Source organism: Ictalurus punctatus, chromosome 17, assembly GCF_001660625.3.
Source record: "Ictalurus punctatus breed USDA103 chromosome 17, Coco_2.0, whole genome shotgun sequence".
Taxonomy (NCBI): domain Eukaryota; kingdom Metazoa; phylum Chordata; class Actinopteri; order Siluriformes; family Ictaluridae; genus Ictalurus; species Ictalurus punctatus.
Window position 1 is genome coordinate 8,542,997 of NC_030432.2, and position 17,898 is coordinate 8,560,894.

The 17,898-nt window shown below is 40.4% G+C and overlaps 1 protein-coding gene across 2 annotated transcripts in view; it reads left to right on the plus strand.

Annotated features, from left to right (window-relative positions):
- The first annotated feature begins 2,507 nt into the window (after positions 1-2,507).
- The window catches only part of oafa (OAF homolog a (Drosophila)), a 27,326-nt gene continuing 11,935 nt past the window's right edge, over positions 2,508-17,898 (plus strand). The window contains exon 1 of one of the 2 annotated variants that reach the window (XM_053687207.1): positions 2,508-3,212. In XM_053687207.1, coding sequence (XP_053543182.1) covers positions 2,988-3,212 — 225 coding nt within the window. In that variant the 5' untranslated portion in view covers positions 2,508-2,987. The remainder of the gene's footprint in view (positions 3,213-17,898) is intronic. The other variant, XM_017490962.3, reaches the window with a different exon arrangement.

A 17,898-nucleotide genomic window follows, 5' to 3' on the forward strand; every position in this document is an offset into this window, starting at 1 on the left:
TTCCAGTGTTGTCAGATGCTCCCTTAGGGATGTAATAAAAAATAAAGCAGAGGAGACAATTTAATTACCAGTGTTGGCAGACAGCATGAATAGGCTATACCACATTGACTTTATAATTTACGAGCTAAAAATTTTTGTCACTCTGGTGCCATGAGTCCCAATGGTTTGGGAAAATGTTTCGAGAACCACAAGACCATTTTATTTATTTAGATACATATATATGAAGAAGCAGCTGTAGTGTACTTCAGAAACAAAAGAGTATGTAGTAAAAATTAAGCATAATACAAAATGTTTCCAGAGAAATATGCATTACACTTTTTTTTTTTTTGCTCATTATACTACAGTACTGTTAAAGTTCCAAATCTAATTGGTTAACTTTCAATAACAGCATGGATCAGATAATAGTGCTGGCTACTTTTCAACCACAGGTAGGCTTCAGGGAAGAGGATTTTGTGCTTTCCGGTTTCTCGGTAACATGACCAGTGTTTTTTTGTTTGTTTGTTTGTTTGTTTTGTTTTGTTTTGTTTTGTTTTTATTGACTAATGTAAATAACAACAGGAAAATTGTCTTGCAGATGTTCCACAACAGTAAATGTAACTATAGACAGTAAAAAGCAAGAAGCATTGTTCATTGTTCAGCAAGTTGCTATAGTATAAAATGAAAAATTGTAGCTCTTCAACTGGAAAGCATAAAATAGATTCACGTTGTCATAAAAGTAAATAAACTCTATGAAGAGATCGCTTGCATGCTAATGAGCTAGCTGCACACCTGGAAGCTGCAATAATCCTTTGTTTCTTTCCATGTCACATCCTTTTTGTCCTGTCATGAAATAACTGTGATGGGTCATTATAGAAAATTCTGTCTGCTGCAATTCAACAAACTGCTCTTCTTGTAAATCCAATATGTTTTGTTTACATTTCGCCATCACCACTACCGTGTTTGTAGCTGTCTCATGAATTTTGTGTAATTACATGCCATCTTCCTATTGGTGATGAGTGTCATAGCAGCACTCATACTGACATTTTAAGTGAACTTTTCTGACACTGCCAGAACTGTCTACGGCCACCAGTGAACTGGTCACATTATGCGTTCTAAGCCCACCAATCTCAACTCATGACCAAAGATGATCCTTTGCGATGTGTGATTGTGCCTGCGATACCAAAATTGGTCTGAATACCATATGTTTTAAAGCCAGCTTTAGACCACGCTACCTTTGAACTCTTAATCATTTAGTAAATTGTTGTGGTATAAGAGGAATCAATAAAACATCTCTGGAGACGCTGTTATAGGAAAAGAATCAACTTCGAGAGGGTAACAGTAACTCTGCGTCGCATGGCCCTGCATCACACTACCCTGACTTTGATTATTTTCCCGTAACAGCATGCTCCTAAATGGTTTATTCCTTGTTTACTTCCTTATGTATGTTTTATTCGAGAATCAAGACTTTTATTTGTCACATACAGAGTTATATACAGTATATAATTCGCAGTGAAATGAAAACATGGCCTACTCCTCTTTAGAATGTACATTTAAATACTAAATTACAAATCAGAAATAATAAGAAATAAGAAACATATGTACAGGAATGTCCAAAAAAATGGATGTACAAAGCAAGCAAGGGATGTTCAAAAAATGGATGCAGAAAATATGAAAGTATGTTACGAAATGTTCTGTATGTTATTGCAAATGTTAAGTATGTTATTGGGGGGGGGCACGGTGGCTTAGTGGTTAGCACACCTTCCTCATCCTCTGGGGTTGGGGGTTCGAATCCTGCCTCTGCTCTGTGTGCACAGAGCTTGCATGTTCTCCCTGTGCATCGGGGGTTTCCTCTGATCACTCCAGTTTCCTCCCCAATCCAAAAACATTGGCTGCATCTGAAATCGTGTACTGTGACAGTACCAACTGCATTCAATTCAGTACCTACTTTGCAGCTGATCAGTATATGTGTGTACTATCAATACAATCCTGACATGCTACATCTGCCATGGTGGATTGTGGTGGGACCTACAACATTTAAAGAGCCGACATGCTGCCTTCTGCCATTTTTCATTCTGACAGCTCTTGCTGTCTTATGGGATAGCGCATTGTTTCCATACTGCAGAATCTCGGCAGGAAGCAGTAGGTCATCAGGTATTTCTTGCCTACTGTCAATTAGGACATATTATTCCTTTGGGGTACTGCTTTTTGCCTACTGTATAGTAGGATAGTAGTGATATCCGGACACAGCCATGCACTGTAAACTGATTGGTGTTTCCAAATTGTCCCTAGCATGTGAATGTCCCCCACGTTGTGCCCCAAGTGTATACCCCAGGGTGCTCGCAATGTGAAGCGTTATGGAAAATAAATGGATGGATGGATGGATGTCTTATTGCTTGATGGACAGATTTCAGTGCAAAGCTGTCATGCATAGCATGAGCTGAGTGAGGATTTGTCAGGGCACTGCGCCTTTAAGAGCTCACAGCTCTGGAACTTTGGAGGGCACTGGAGTGCGGAGTTGTACTTTGGCTTGCTGGAGGAAGTGGCGGCTCTCGGTCGGCGCGTTAAAAGTTAAAAACAGCGAGGAGGAGGAGGAGGAGAAGAAGGAGAAGAAGGAGGAGGCAAAAACAGAAACTACAAGTGAAGTGAGCGTGAAGCGCAGTGAGTGTGGTTTGGCACTCGGCAAAGCAGCGTGTGTTTGACTTGAGCCACGTCCTTATTATTACAGCTCACTGAGTCAAACTCAGAGATTGTTCTCAGCGACGACTCACTTTACAACTTAGTTTGTTTGCTGAATGGGTTCTCTTATAAAGTTGACATTCTGTCGTGAGAATATGGACGAAGAGCTTTAAAACCTACAAACAAAAAACCCAGTGAGGTTTGTTAGTGTGTTGTGAGGGAACTCGGTGGAATGAGGCGAATCGGTTCACCGCCGCTTGACTCGGGGACGGTTCTGTGGCTCGTCTCTCTGCGCTTTGCGTTTTGAGTGCGCGTTTTCGCCACATTTTGGGATGTTGGTTCGGTTCAGGTCTCCGGGGTCAGTCGGAGTCAGCTTGTTTTTTTGGGCTTTAGTGCTCAGTGCTGGTTTGTGCTCCGAGCTGAAAGTGAGGGTTCGACTCGCTGATGGCCGGATCACTGAGGAGCTGCTGGAGGCGGACAGTGAGAGAGACTCCATCACACTGGAGTACAGGCAGGCTGACGGCACTCTCATCACTTTCCTGGCAGATTTTAAACAGGTGAGATTAGGATTACACTCTCTCTCTCTCTCTCTCTCTCTCTCTCTCTCTCTCTCACACACACACACACTGCTCACTTCTTCTTTCATGGCTTGTTGTATTGAAATATGCCATGCTCTCAGGTAACTAGACCTGCATCACTTCCTCTATATCACGTGACCTGGGAATGCATGGGAAAGATTGTAACTGAGCAAAATAATATAATACTATTCAAAACTTCTTTTTTTTTTTGAGTGAGAGGAAAAAATGTTCATGAAGTACTGTGCAAAAAGTCTTAGGCGCGTGCAAAGAAATGCTGTAGAGCAAAGATGCCTTCAAAAATAATTAAATGTTTCTCCATTGAAAAAAAATACTATAGAGAGCAGTAAATTGTAATAAATGAATTATTTAAAATAAATAAATAAAGTAGTCTCTGGTAGATTTAGTGCAGATTTATAAGGAAATGAGCTTTAAGTTTTATTGAGCATCTTGCAGAACCTTCCACGGTTCTTCTGGAGACTTTGACTGTCACATTTACTTAATTTTACATCACAATACAGCAGCCTTCATTGTGTGTTTTTTGGACTTAAAAGTGTTCTCTTACCACCTAATATGTTGTTTTCTTTACTGACATACAAACATTTTGATTTTGAGCTGGAAAACGTATGTTTGGAAATCTAAAATGGTTTTTGTCCTGACTCGATAATGTAGAAGTCATGAAATACAAATCTATAACAATAGAATAATAAAAATTTGTACTCAAAAAATAGACTTTTTCCACAGTACTGTGTATATGAATTAAGGAAAGTCAAAAGCACAATCTATTTAAGTCACAGAATAGTCATACAAGGACTCTACAGCCTAATTCTGATGTCTTGATCAGTAGACCTTAGCTGAGATACTTATACCACAATTATACCACATATTTGCCTTGACTTGCTCTTACTATTAAGGGTGGTAGGGTTCACCCAGGACACACTGTACAATGCTTTAGAGAGCTAGAACAATCCTCTATTTCTTAACAGTGGAGACATTTCAGAATGGCTGGGGCAAGTGAAAACTGTCAGTGATGTAAACCTTGATTTATTTTATTAAGGCTGCACAGTCACCTCAGTTCGATCCTGAGCTTGGATTACTGGCTATGGATGTTCTTCCCAAGTCTGTGGGGGTTTCCTCTGGGTTGTGTTTTCTTCCCACCTTGTGAAAATATGCCATTTGGTGAATTGGTTATGCTAAACTGTCCCTAGGTGTGAATGTGTGTGAATGTGTGCATGTGCCTTGCGATGGACTGACGCCCCATTCAGGGTGTGTCCCCACCTCCAGATCCACCATGATCACGATCAAGTGGTTACTGAAGATGGATGGATGTATGAATGAATGATTTAATGACTGAAGTAAATTAGCCTAAGGATTCCTAGACCAGGAAAATAAAACTAGTCATATACCCTGTATCTCAGTTATCCACCATGACAGCAAGTCTGGTTATCTGACATCCCACCATCTGTTACTTTTTCCACAATGCGGCCGATATAGGATGTGTGTTTATGAAAGAAGCGGTGAATTGAATTACTTTTGGGAAGTCACAGACACCATTACATGGATTAAGTCATATCTGAACTTGTGGCAATAAGATATCCATGTTTCCAGCTTCACCCAAGGCTAGTGCTCACCAGACCTACCTCCTTCCTGCCGACTTTAGTTTCAACCCGCCTCTGCAGTGCCAGATTGGGCAACCTCTGCAAAACCCTCTGTTTTCTGAGGTGTGTTGGAAATTGTGCTGGACCAGAGTGTAATGTTATGGTTGGTGAGAACTGCTCTATCACTTGTCCATTTACAAACTTTCCTTTGGGGAGGAAAAAAAAAAAAAGTCTGTGTGAAATTATTTTGTGATCTGTATTCAATAACCATTATAGATGCTGAAGGTACTTTTCATAAATGTGATGAATTTATGAACTTTAACCCTCATTTAAAAGTTTAGCACAGTTTATCTCCTGCAGTCGGAATGCTGTCAGAGTCATTTTCTTCTTACTCAGCCTCTTTCTTTTTCCACTTTTCTTTTTTATCAGTTCCGCACAGAGAGCCGTCTCCTTTTCCCTCACATGTGTTTCTCATCTATGTCATCTGCAAGGATTTATGGAAACTTGAATTAACTCTGACTTGCAGCTGCCTTCTTGGATTTACTGTGTACTGGTTAGTGAGTAATTTTAAGGCAATGCCAAAAGATAGACTTTCATACAGTCAGACAATGCTGCGTGTCAAGTAGCTGTGTAGACACCAGGTCTCCAGGCACGGCTGGGGCTGCCGAATGAACTTTCATGCACTTTCATTTGAGTAAATCCAAATTTTCACTTGCTGTTATACCAAAATGACATTTACCTGTTCAGTCCTTATCTGGGAGAACAAGTTGTTTTTTTTTCTCTGTTATTGCAACTATGTCAGTTAAAGCTGAGCATTGAAAGTGTTTGCCAAAATTACTTTACTGTAGAACTTTGCCTAGTTGAATTAAGTTGTAAAGTTGTGTGTGTATATAAAGGCTTATTCATTAACTAAAGAATAACCATTGTACGCTTGGCATGATCAGTTTTGTCAAACACAAATATATTTCAAGGATGAACTTAAGAAGACTGGGAACCATTGAACTTTGCAATGTACAGGAATTGTGATTTGTCTTCTTGGCAGATACGTTTGGCTGAGAATCAAACAGGACACAGATAAATGCAACAAACTGGAATCCTGTGTATATTTATTAGGTCCTTGAACTTTTGTTCCATATAGGAGGGGTTTAGAAATTCAGGCATTTTTCTGGTGCTAAACAGAAGGGCTTGGAAGAGATTAAATAAGGTCTTATGGCTGCGCAGTATTTCGCTTAATTGTTGTCTTAATATTACTTTCTGCAATATACATCACAATAATTTAACTGTCATTACTGGGTGTGTAATCCTGAGGAGGGTTTTGTGAGTGTCATAAATTACATCTTATAATATAATGCTTCTAAAAGTGATGAGGTATAAAGTATGTTTTAATGGAATTCATTTCTCTATCAATATAAGCACAACATATCTAAGGAAAAAAACATGATGGGCTGTATTTTTATAGATCATGCATAAACATCATGCATTTTTAACCTACTATAATGTACTAAATAAACTGTAATAGCGATAACTATATAATCCTGCTTTTTATGCATTTATAGTTACATTTAATGTTATGGAAAGTTTGTGAGATGAGAGAGTTCCTGTTATCACTTGTTACTGCAGCTCGTTCCCTCACTAGACACCCCCCCCCCCCCCCCCCCAAAGCTGATAAGACAAAAAAAAATTCAGCTTGTGATATCACCAAGAAAGTGCAAAGTCTTTCATCTTGAAGACTCTCCAGTGTCAGAAAACTTACTAACCTTAACAAAGCACGGGCACCTGAGACACCTTCCATAAAACATTTGTTTATTTAACATAAAACCTTGCGATATTAATGATGAGACGTTTTCTTTTGTTAAATACCAATACATTTTTAACACTCTAGTGTCAGAGTATGTGATGTGTTCAACATAGAAGTCCCTGTGAATGAATTGTTACTATAGAAACAATTAGCAATGAGAGAGAAAATCAGTCAGTACCTTCTGACCAATCATTACTCGCATAAATGATCTCGACACTTCTTAACATTGCTTTATGATTTTATATGTACGCAGAATATATTAGCGAGGTGTTTTAGTACATCTATTCTATGGGGTGATGACAATAAATAAACATAATGTGGCTTAAGTCTCTTTTACACTATGCGATTCCAGCAATCTTTTGTGATTATTACTTGTCAGACTGTACGAGATGATCCCAATGAGATTTCTGTACCAGACTGTGCGATAACGTGTTCTTCATGTCGGATAATATGACAAAGATAGTAACCAAGTTCTACAGTTCTGGTACATTACAGTTCTTAGCAACTCTGCACATGTTTGTAGCTCTTCAACTGGAAAGCATAAAAATAGGTTCACCTTTTCATAATAGTAAATATACTCTAGGAACAGAGCGATTGTGTGCTAACTATTTAGGTACACAGTTGGAAGCTGTAATTAATACTCTTTCTTTCCATATCCTGTCCCTTTCTCATGTCCCAGATCACATTATGCGTTCCAAGACCACGGGTCTCAACTCACGACCAAAGATTGTACTTTATGAAGTGCAAATTGTGTCTGCAACAGCAAAATCAGGCCAAAAATCAGTGAGGTGAAAGAAAAGCGAGAGAAAATAGGCTGAATAATAATAATAATAAGCACTGAAATCATAATGATCATTTCAGCCCTTATTGCACAACCCTACTCTCCACCAGCCTGCACTGCTCCCGGATAATTGGGGTCCATCAAAACAATGAAGAGGTGTCTGGGGAAACAGGGCAGGAATGTCACAGAGTCACTAGAATGTGCTATAAAGATGTGAGTGTGAATGCTCACACTGGCATTGTCTTAAATCACTCTTTTAACTAGTTCTAGCTATATCATGTTTCTAGATTCCCTCCCTCTCTGGCCTTAGGCTGTTTAATATCTAGGCTGTCTTCAAAAGAAAGAGGTAGTTATGGAAAAAGCCCACACAGTAAGCGCTGATGAATGTGAATTGATTCATTTCACCTCACACCCACTGCTGAATGTAGTAGTTGGCCCTTTGTGCATCTCCACATTGGGGTATCCTTGAACTACTTGGCAGTAACCCATCCCTTCGTCTTCTTTTACTGAAGCTACAAGCTCTATCTCGCAGTAACCTTGGCCATGGTGCTGGAAACTCACATCATCTATACGAATGTAATGGGTTTTTTTGTTTTTTGTCCCCCCCCCCCATTCAGTGTTTTACAACGTCTTGCTGTTTTCCTGCTTTCCATTTCCACTCCTGAGACCTTGTAAGGCCAATAATCAATTAAGGCATTAACAAATGACAAATGTTTTCATTTATTCATTTCGTAGTGCTTCTATCCACCCAGGCAGAACCCAGTGCAAATTTACAACTGTCGGGGCCGATACAGATAGTGCCCCAAGCAACAACTTTTAGAAGCATGTGTTAAGATGAGTTAAGATGGTGGTAGCTAAACCCCAGCATTGGGTCAAGTGTTAGTACTCTGTAGTGCTATAAAACACTCTTCATAAAGCTGTCAAATTATGAAGGGTATAATCTCAATCTCGCCTCCAGCAGAGCACTACTATGCAGCATGGTAAGTGACTACATAGGTGGTCAATAAAATCAGTGCATTATCTTGTAACTAGCAAATGACTCATCCAGTACCAAGGAAATGCATGTCGTTGCGCTTTCCTCAGACTGTTTGGCACGACTTGGCCATATCGTTTCATTGCTGACTGTATAGTAAGGGTTTTATCTCTGTATGCTCATGTGCTAACATATCTATATGGGCTGCCTGCCATTATACCACTCTTGCTTGGGAACAGGAAATGCAGGAAGTGGAGTAACAGTCGCATTCATTATAGTAAACCCCCACACAAACATGTTTATTGCCTGAGCAGTTTGTAATCTCAGTCTGGATGGTGAAGTCTCCCAGGCTGTGGTGTCACTTGCAGGAACATGCCGTGGGTGTTTTGTTCCTGTGTCACTCTTTCCTGGCAGGGAGGGATGTGTCTTAGGTGCCTTCCACTTAGGCAATATGAATGTAACTTCATTCTGCTGAGTCACCCTATTGTCAGTTCCAGAAATCGAATGTGACGGTGACTTCATGTGAAGTTGTGGTGAATGGGAGTAATGTAACGGAATAGATATTGCAACATTTCTAGTAAACCCTTTTGTGGCCTTAGGTCGTTTATGTAAAATAGGCATTATTGGCACTTCCTCACCGGTTACTCTGTTTGCCTCGACTAAATCTTTTAATCTGGCTCAATTGTGTTTGACAATGCACAAATGATATAATTGGGCCATAAACAAAACATTTGCTGAGGTACAGTATGTGTGGCTAGAAACAATAATGCATTGTTGTCAAACATTTTGCAAGTTTGGATAGAAATCATGGAACTCAACCAAACATGGAGATGGCGTTAAATAATAAGCTTCGATGTTCATGGGATGGACAAATCACTTGCCCTTGGTGATGCAGATTAAGTACCCGGGCTATTTAGTTTTTCATTCACAGTTGCCCAGTGGACAAATGTTGATATAACAATCACCAGCAATTTTTTTTCTTCTTTACTTCATTCGTCCAACAACCTGAGAGGGAAAATACTCTACTTTCTATTGGCTTTTGCAAAAGAACACATTTTATTTGATGTTTGTTTAAGTGTCTGAGATGGGTTGGCACCCTGTCCAGTGTGTCCCCCCGCCTTGTACCTGAGTTCTCTGGGATAGACTCCAAGCTCCCCTGCAATCCTGTGTAAGATAAGCTGTATGGAAAATGGATGTATGGATGGTTGAAGTGTAACACGCTTCACATGGTTTATATGTACAATATATATTTCTCTCTGGTACAGAACCACAAGGCACTAGCTGTTGGTAGGAGCTATTCTTACTAGGCGTATTAATTTGCTTGAACAGACATTTAAACTATAAAACGTGGGATGTGGAAGCAGTGACACAATTCAGCAAAATAAAGCAAAAAAAAAAACTTTACATAGCTAGTGCTAAGACAGCATACAGTCTTAAAATGAAGACCAGACTCATAACATCTTTGTTACATCACAGCACATAGCTGAAATGTTAATTAAGACATTCTTGCTTTTTGTTGAGGACTCAAACAGGATATTCCAGGTACTGACTTATTTTCTATAGTTCCACATTGTTGCACTTAATTCAGCTTGTCATACCTTTCAGGTAAATTTCTTTTTTGTGCAAGCATAACACGCAAGTCTCATGACGGTACTGTGGTATTAATATAATTACATATTAATGAGTCCAGCAATATTTTTTATTCGGTTTTCATTCCCGAGTGACATGAATTTCATTTTCAGCCAAGAATTTTCATTTCACTGTATCACTGGTTCAATCGCATTCACATAGCAGTCTGACCACAGACTCGCATGACCTCAGGAAATATTGGACCAGTCGGTTTACTTTCCCTGAACGTGATTGCTATACTCACAGCTGCCTAAACAAATCGAGTAGGTTTGATTCACACAGAAAGATCTCCACATTCTTCTAACTCGTTTGGTGAATTATTTTCCCATCCATTGTGTCAACTGAAGGCACTTTCCCCCGAGGACACTTCAGCGGCTCCGTTCACAATACGCTGATATCTTTATTCAGGTTAGAGCCAAGCCTTGTTGGCCTTTTGAGCGCTGCAGATAATGAAAGAGTCCTGATCCCAGAGAGAGGCATACGCAGCTAAGCGCACCGACTTCTCATGACCCAGTACTCTGAAACACATTCCACCAGTGACAGTGATTGAGTGTGTTGTGTTTAGGTTAGAGCTGTCATTCATGATACCGTGTTGTCACTCCTGAGCAGAGATTGTTGTAACCAAATCCTTTAATGTGCTGGTGGTCAGATGTACACTCCTGGGCAAAATTGTGTTAACAACAAGCCATTGGTCGGAAAATTAGCAAGAATAATAATTTAAAAAATGCTTGTTTACTTTTGCTGCAGTGAACTGTTTGTGGGGGAAAAGCTAGAAAAAGGGAAATTCACTTATATAGTTTTCTTGTATGCAAAGGTGAAAACATAATCATGATTAAAATGTTAGATTTTGTTGTTAGATAAAATTCAAACTAACATGACTGGGTGTACAAAATTTAATTAAATTAAAATGAATAAAAAGCTGTCCAAGTTTACCCACAATGCTTCCACATTTAAAGTAATCAACGTGAAAAGCTATCCCATACTAAGTTACTTTATCTGTTTGTTTAATTCTTGCTAATTTCCTAACTGATGATTTGTTGTCAAGACCATTAAAAGTTTAATATTTAGCCCTTTTGGGCTTGGCCTTTTTTTTTTTTTTTGTTTTTTTTTTTTTTAACCCAGGAGTGTATATGAGTGTACCCTGATCACCACACATTCTGCTACATTGCTCAACCACAAAAAAGTGTTTTGCAAACACCAGCTTTTTGCCCAGTGGTTTTATATTTGGTACTGCATTTCTACAAAGCGCCTTGGTAGAAATGAAAATGCTTCAGCAGGAAGACTGCGGTGTTCCTGAAGTTTAAAGACCTTATATGTATACCTCCTCCACTCTCTCTAGCATCACCCCCTCTTTCTCTTGTGCAACACTTTGGCATGATACACAATGTTGAAATATTGATCCGAGTGCACGGATATTATGAAACCTGTTTCATGAACTTGATTTATTATTGAGTGTGTGTGTGTAAAAACTATAGGAGAGTTTTCCTCCAGACAGGGGATGGGGGAGTTAATTAAGCGTACTACACCATGCCGTGCCGATTAGGTCCCGCTAGGTCACGCGTGTTTGCGGCTGTTTGCAGGCGGAAAGGCTTCACTAAAGCAGAACGGTTGATGTTCCGTTGAGCACAAACAGGCAGTTGGCTGAAAGCAAACACTGTTCTGTTAGCCACACAAGTAGAGGCCAAAGATCACATGGCACAAAGCGGATGCTACTGGAGTGTCCTTTTCTAATATCCCTTGTTAAACGTCAAATCGTTGAAGTGCTTCTATTGATACTTCCTCTTGTCGTTTCTGCTTTTAGTGAAACGTTTTCTGAGCTCAGTCCTTCGAAGCTTGCGTACTGCTCAATGTTTTTTCACACCCGAGACAGCTTTAACAATTACTGCCGAGTTGTAAAATACGGACTGAGAAACTGTGTTATTTAAGAAACCCCCAAATCTGTGTACCGCTTTGCTTTCATTTGTGTTTTGATGTTAAGCGGGATTATGCTTTAACATGTTTCCTCCAAGCCGAGTGGTCCAGGTGTGAGGGCCTTGACATTCTTGGTGTAATTAGCCTCAACTTGAGCATTTCTCGCCAGCTTGACTTCCTCCCCCTTTACGTGCTATTGTGAGGAATCACTAGTCTTTTACAAGGAAGAGCTTAAAGGCCACCTTGCACCTGTGCCTTTTCACCGGGCCGCTTAGTCTGCCAGTGCAAATACCTCCGCTGCAGCCGAATGACTCATAATCCCCTGTGCTCCTGCGAGAGAAATGTCACACAATGCTATTTTTCCTAATTTCTCTTCGCAAGCATTAAACCACCCAAACCTTAAACATCTTAATCTCTACAGCTTTCTGCTTGCCTTGCAGTTTGTTTGCTTTATTCTTTGGCACCGTGCCACAGTTAAGTCTCAAACCTCTCTTGCTATATGTATGCTTTCAAATGGCTCGAGCTTTTTAACAGTCATGCAGAAAAGGAAGGCTTTGCTAGAATAACTAAATCTTAAGACAAAAGTAAAAAACCTGGTAAAACCCTATTGTGATTTTATTTTTCAACTAACAAACAGTTCAGCCTTGTAGCTCACTGGTTGAAGGTTTGATTAAGTAGGCGGTTCTGGGATGTCAGGTGAGCGGCCCTCATCAAACAGGTCTGCACTGTGAGGGGACTGGAAAACAGGAAGTGCGTGCAGCAAGTTCTCTTGGGATATCACGGAGAAAACTGCATTATATGTGATAAGGGGTGGCCGTGTGTCCACTGAGAGAGGTGTTCACACTTTTAAAACACTAGTACTTCACAGAACGAGTGGAAAGTCAGTTCCAGTGTGACCTGAAGGTGATCTGGGTTCAGTGCTTCTCTGTAATAATGTTTGCCTACATGTACTTGTGTGCGAGAGAAACCTCTGCCTATTTTAAGCAGCTTGTTTTTCCTCCATGTTCAAAGAGAACATTTAACAAAGGCACTTAATATAACTTCCCAGTCTATTGTGTCGCGGGTTTTGTCATTTAATACAAGTACAAAGTCCTCAAACAACATTTTATATAACTATTTCCTAGTAAACAAGCTTCTTAATTCCATTGGACTCTAAAGCTGGGGGAAAAATTAAAACCCTGAAACGAGACTTTTGAAATGCAATAAAGAAATCTTCAAAGTGCATCAGTGTTTCCTTAATTAAACTACTGAGGGGTATACTGAATAACATGTGAAATGTGGGAAATGTCATGTCACAGTTCTGCAGTTGTGTAGTAGATTACAGAACCAGTGCAATCCTTCAGACTGTATGTAATAAAAGAATTTAAAAAAAATCTAATAAAATGAACAGCTGTCATCTGAAAGTAGTCTGTTCGGCTGTAGAATACAAGAAAGTACTTGTTGAGACCAAAATACTAAGATCTTTGTGACATTAGGCTCTATTGATTCACTAATGACCAACAATTGGTCACTTACAATGCATTAGAAAGGACTCAAGACATCTGATATGTTATTGTTTCTAGAACGGCTAATTCATTGGAACGTGAATGGCAGACATGTCGCATAATCTCAAGCTAATGCATCCAACCATTTTCTATACGGTAGGGGGTTTAGGGACAGGGTGCCAACCCATCGCAGGGCGAAATCACACACTGTGGACTTTTTGGAAATGCTAATCAGACGACAACACATGTCTTTGAACTGGGGGAGGAAACCCTCTTCCTGAAGCACGGGGAGAACATACAAACCACACACACAGCGCAGAGGCGGGAATCGAACCCCCAATGCTGAAGGTGCGAGGCAAACGTGCTAACCACTAAGCCACTGTCCATCATTGGTTGTTTGTTTTTTATTTTTATTTTTAGTCTTATTAATTTAAAAAGAGGGAAAACACAGAGCTGGTGAGGGATAACGTGATCGAACTTGTCTCACAAACATTACACAACTTTTAATGTAACTATAAATGATCAGAATGCATGATTGCATTCATCAGTGAATTAAAAATTGTAATCGATGGTAAATTTATATCAGTCCGTATAGGATTTCATAGAGTTTTACTGTAGTTGTTGTGGCCACAGTTGTTGCAGAAGTTTTTTTTTTGTTTGTTTGTTTTTTTTTTTTTTTTTTTTTTTTTGCTTTTCTTGCTGAAAACTTTTGCAGTGTTTGTTCGTAAATTAGACTTTTTAAGCTGTACTTATGTGCGACTCTCATGAATCGAAGAGGGCTTTGGCTGAATGCACTTTGTGATGACATCAAATGATGCCACTTGGCCCAAATCTGCAGAAAATCTGTGATCATTTAAAAAAATCGCAAGCTCCTCCAAAATTTTGCTTTGATTTTGCTTTCATTTCTGCAATCGCAAAATTGCTAAATCCTGGAGGGACTAATATTATATGGTACACTAAGAATGCAACTGTGGATGTGAGAACTGTGGTGCTCATACTGGGCATCCTTTCAGAGCACGAAGAGTAAAGATTTACAATCTCACTATTACCCATTCATCCAGAAGAGGTTGGGTTCTGTAATGAGTCTGGTTCCTCTCAGAGTTTCTTCCTGGTGTCACCTCAGGGAGTTTTTTTTACCACCACTGTAACCTTTGCTTGTAAACTGAGCTCTTAAAAAAAGATCTAAATCTGCATCCGGATTTCTGTAAAGCTGCCTTGTGACAATGTTTGTTGTTAAAAGCACTATACAAATAAAATTGAATGGAATTCAAATGAATGGATGCATTATACCATTTCGCTGTTGATTATTTTCCTATAGCAACACGTCCTGTTGGGTTTTATTCCTCCGTTGCGTACACCACAATCCGGTTTTCAACAAGACTTTGTCCACTTTGTGCACAGCTGCTCATGATCTGATTTGGCTGTGCACACTTCCTTGTACACCTGCTTACATTCAGTGGATTCCAATGGGAACATTTGAACTCTGTGACAAAATAAACTTTCCGGCAGATCGGAAACGTTCACAGTAAACACAGTTTGTGGACACCTGACCGTTGAACACAGCTGTGATCATTGAACATCCCATTCCAGATTTAGTCTGCCTTTTGCTGTTATAACAACCTACACTCTTCTGGGAAGGCCTTCCACAAGATTTGTACTTCAGTCAGCAACAAGAATATTAGTGAGGTTGTTCAGGTTAGGGGGTCTGTGCAGACCCCACGAGTTCTTCCACTCCAGCTCCAAATCATGTTTTCATTAAGCTCACATTGTCATGCTGCGACATGTTTGGGCCGCTTAGTTCCAATGAAGGGAACAACTGGACATCCTGTAGAATTGTGTGCTTCCAACTTTGTGGAAACAGTTTGGGCAAGATCTACATATGGGTGTGACGGTCGGGTGTCCACATACTTTTGGCCATACAGTGTATTCGATCTTCTTGTCCAAAATGTTATTGGAAACGGTCTCAGACTCGGTATCTGTCTCGCTAATTGCTTGCTTAATGGTCATGTTGGTGACCCAGGATGCTCAGATGAGCTGATCTTCAGCACCTGATGTAGAGGGTAAACAGGGCTCAGTATGTGTTGGCTCATTAAAGTGATGGGAATGAGAAGAGGCTGTGCTTGCTGAAGGCTGCTGTGGCTTTGCAGGTGTGTGTGTGGAATGGGTATAGAGTGGGCTGCTGTGCGCTTGACCTATAAAGAAGCGCCAATTCAAACAGAAGTAGGAGAAACATTCACTGCCAACAGGAGACGTAGCAGCATATGTGCGACAGTTCTTACTCCAGTAGTCTTATCAGAATGAATCACTTCTTTGGATATGTTGTTAGGTTTGGTTCCTTGTCTTCTGTGTATCAGCTTTTTGAAATGTATAGAATTTTTTTGCGACGTTGATGTTTATAGGTGTTATGTTACTGGTATTGAGTTTTAAAGTATTAATTGACGTTTATATTGTTCAGAATAGCCCACCATTGTACTTGGCTTTGCACTACTCTTCTGTCTCTTTGTACTTGTTCCACAATCGATCCACAGTTTTATTTCAGGTTGAGGGATTGTGTGAGCATTTGGAGCTGTTGTGAGACACGCCAAGCTCTGCTGGTAGCTGGCACCCGACTGGCAGTTAGACAGATGCTGGCGTATTTCAAACGAACACTGCCTAGGCGCTAGCAGAGGAACAGGCCCCTGAAGTAAAACTTGCTTTTGGAGATGACACCCAAGCAGTGAATTCTGTGAAAATAAACCTGCTGTGCGTTATGGTTTGTGTTTAGTCTCGTGACCAGCCCCACTGTGTTTGTTCGAGATGATGTTTAACAAAGGTGGAGCTGAGGGTGTCCATTGCAGAAGTATTTACTACAGTGTGTGTGTGTGAGTGTGTGTGTTTGTGTGTGTGTCTGTTTCTTTGCGAGTGTGAGTCTGTGTGTGTGTGTGTCTGTTTGTATATATGTGAATCTGTCTTTGTGTCTGTTTGCAATTGAGTCTCTTTGTGTGTGTGTGTGTGTGTGTATGTGTGTGTGTATGTGAATCTGTGTGTATGTAAGTCTCTTTGCATCTCTCTGTCTGTGTATGAGTGTGTATGTGAATCTGTCTCTGTGTGTGTGTGTGTATGTCTGTGTTTGAATCTGTCTTTGTGTGCGAGTGTGGAGAAAGAGAGATGGACTGAGGGAGAGGGAGGGAGGAGCTGAGAGAAAAGTGAGATATGGGGTGGTTAATATGAGGACCAGCAGGCTGTAGTGTTTATTCACCGGCTTTGACAGGGGACAGAAACTGGAGTCCACAGTGGAAACACGAACAAGACGTACACTTTACGATAAAAAAAAAAAATTGTCAGCCAGTGACAATACTGAATAACAACAATGATGAAGACTCTGATATGAGTGTAGTGTAATAGAAGGCTAGACTGATGTGATGTCAGCATTCACACACAGAGCAGAGTAATAACGGGCCAGTTTTCTTCATTTGCATTTATGCCCACTGTCAGGGTAATTGGTGCCTTTCTCATTCCCTTCTTTGTGACTGGGAGGTCTTCTTTCTTCTCTTGTGTTCCATTGATTGTTCTGTCATCTGAGACATGCGTCTCCATGAGTCGTGTCTCGTAATGCCACGGTCTCTTTAGGGGTCAGTTCTTTCCTCCACCAACGTGAAGAATCTGGACGTTTTGATCAGTGCTCAAATGAAATGGCAGAAAAGGTTGAGGGTTTCTTGGCTGCCTGTGTGTCTGGACTGGAGGGAGATATCTGCTAACTGCATGCAGAGGTGTTTTGTTATTGTGCTGACATTGAAACGTTCTCTGCGGAAAGTTGGAGATGATTAAGTTCCAGAGCAAACAAACGTCAGCTGGTCTCTGTTAGTTTTGATTGTGCAGGAAGAACAAGGCCCTTGAAGCCACTCTTCTTCTGCTGGCCTTATGCTCTGAGACGTGTGTGTGTGTGGGGGGGGGACAGACAAGACAGTTGATGAATGAATAGACAGGTCTATGCTCTCACTCTTGTTTGTGGTTTCCCATCATTCCCTCACATGGAACTCTTTATAGATACAGGATCCCTGCCAGGGTTCCGGTCGTGTTGCCAGTGGTAACCCTGTAACGTTCTGAAATATACAGCGCCTCTCCGCTGCTCCGGCTCAGATCTCTATAAATCTGTAATCCACACTAACTCTATAAATCTGTAGTTCACGCTCTGAATCTAACTGCAGTCTCTTCGCTTAAAGGCTAGTTGAAAAGCAAGCCAGTGAAGGCAAACCTCGCACTTTACCAAGAAGATTTAGTCAGTCAAAATCCAGACACGTTCACCATTTATATACCATATACTGTGTGTGTGTACAGTGTGTGTGTGTGTGTGTGTGTATATATATAATGAGGATTTGCTCTTTGGGTCCTTATCATGCTGGACAGTGAAGTTTTTCTTCATTTTCACCTGCCTAACAGTGGACTGCAGGTTTTGTGCCAAAATAGACTTGGAGCTCTATATGATTCCCTCTATCCTGACTAGAGCCCCAGCCG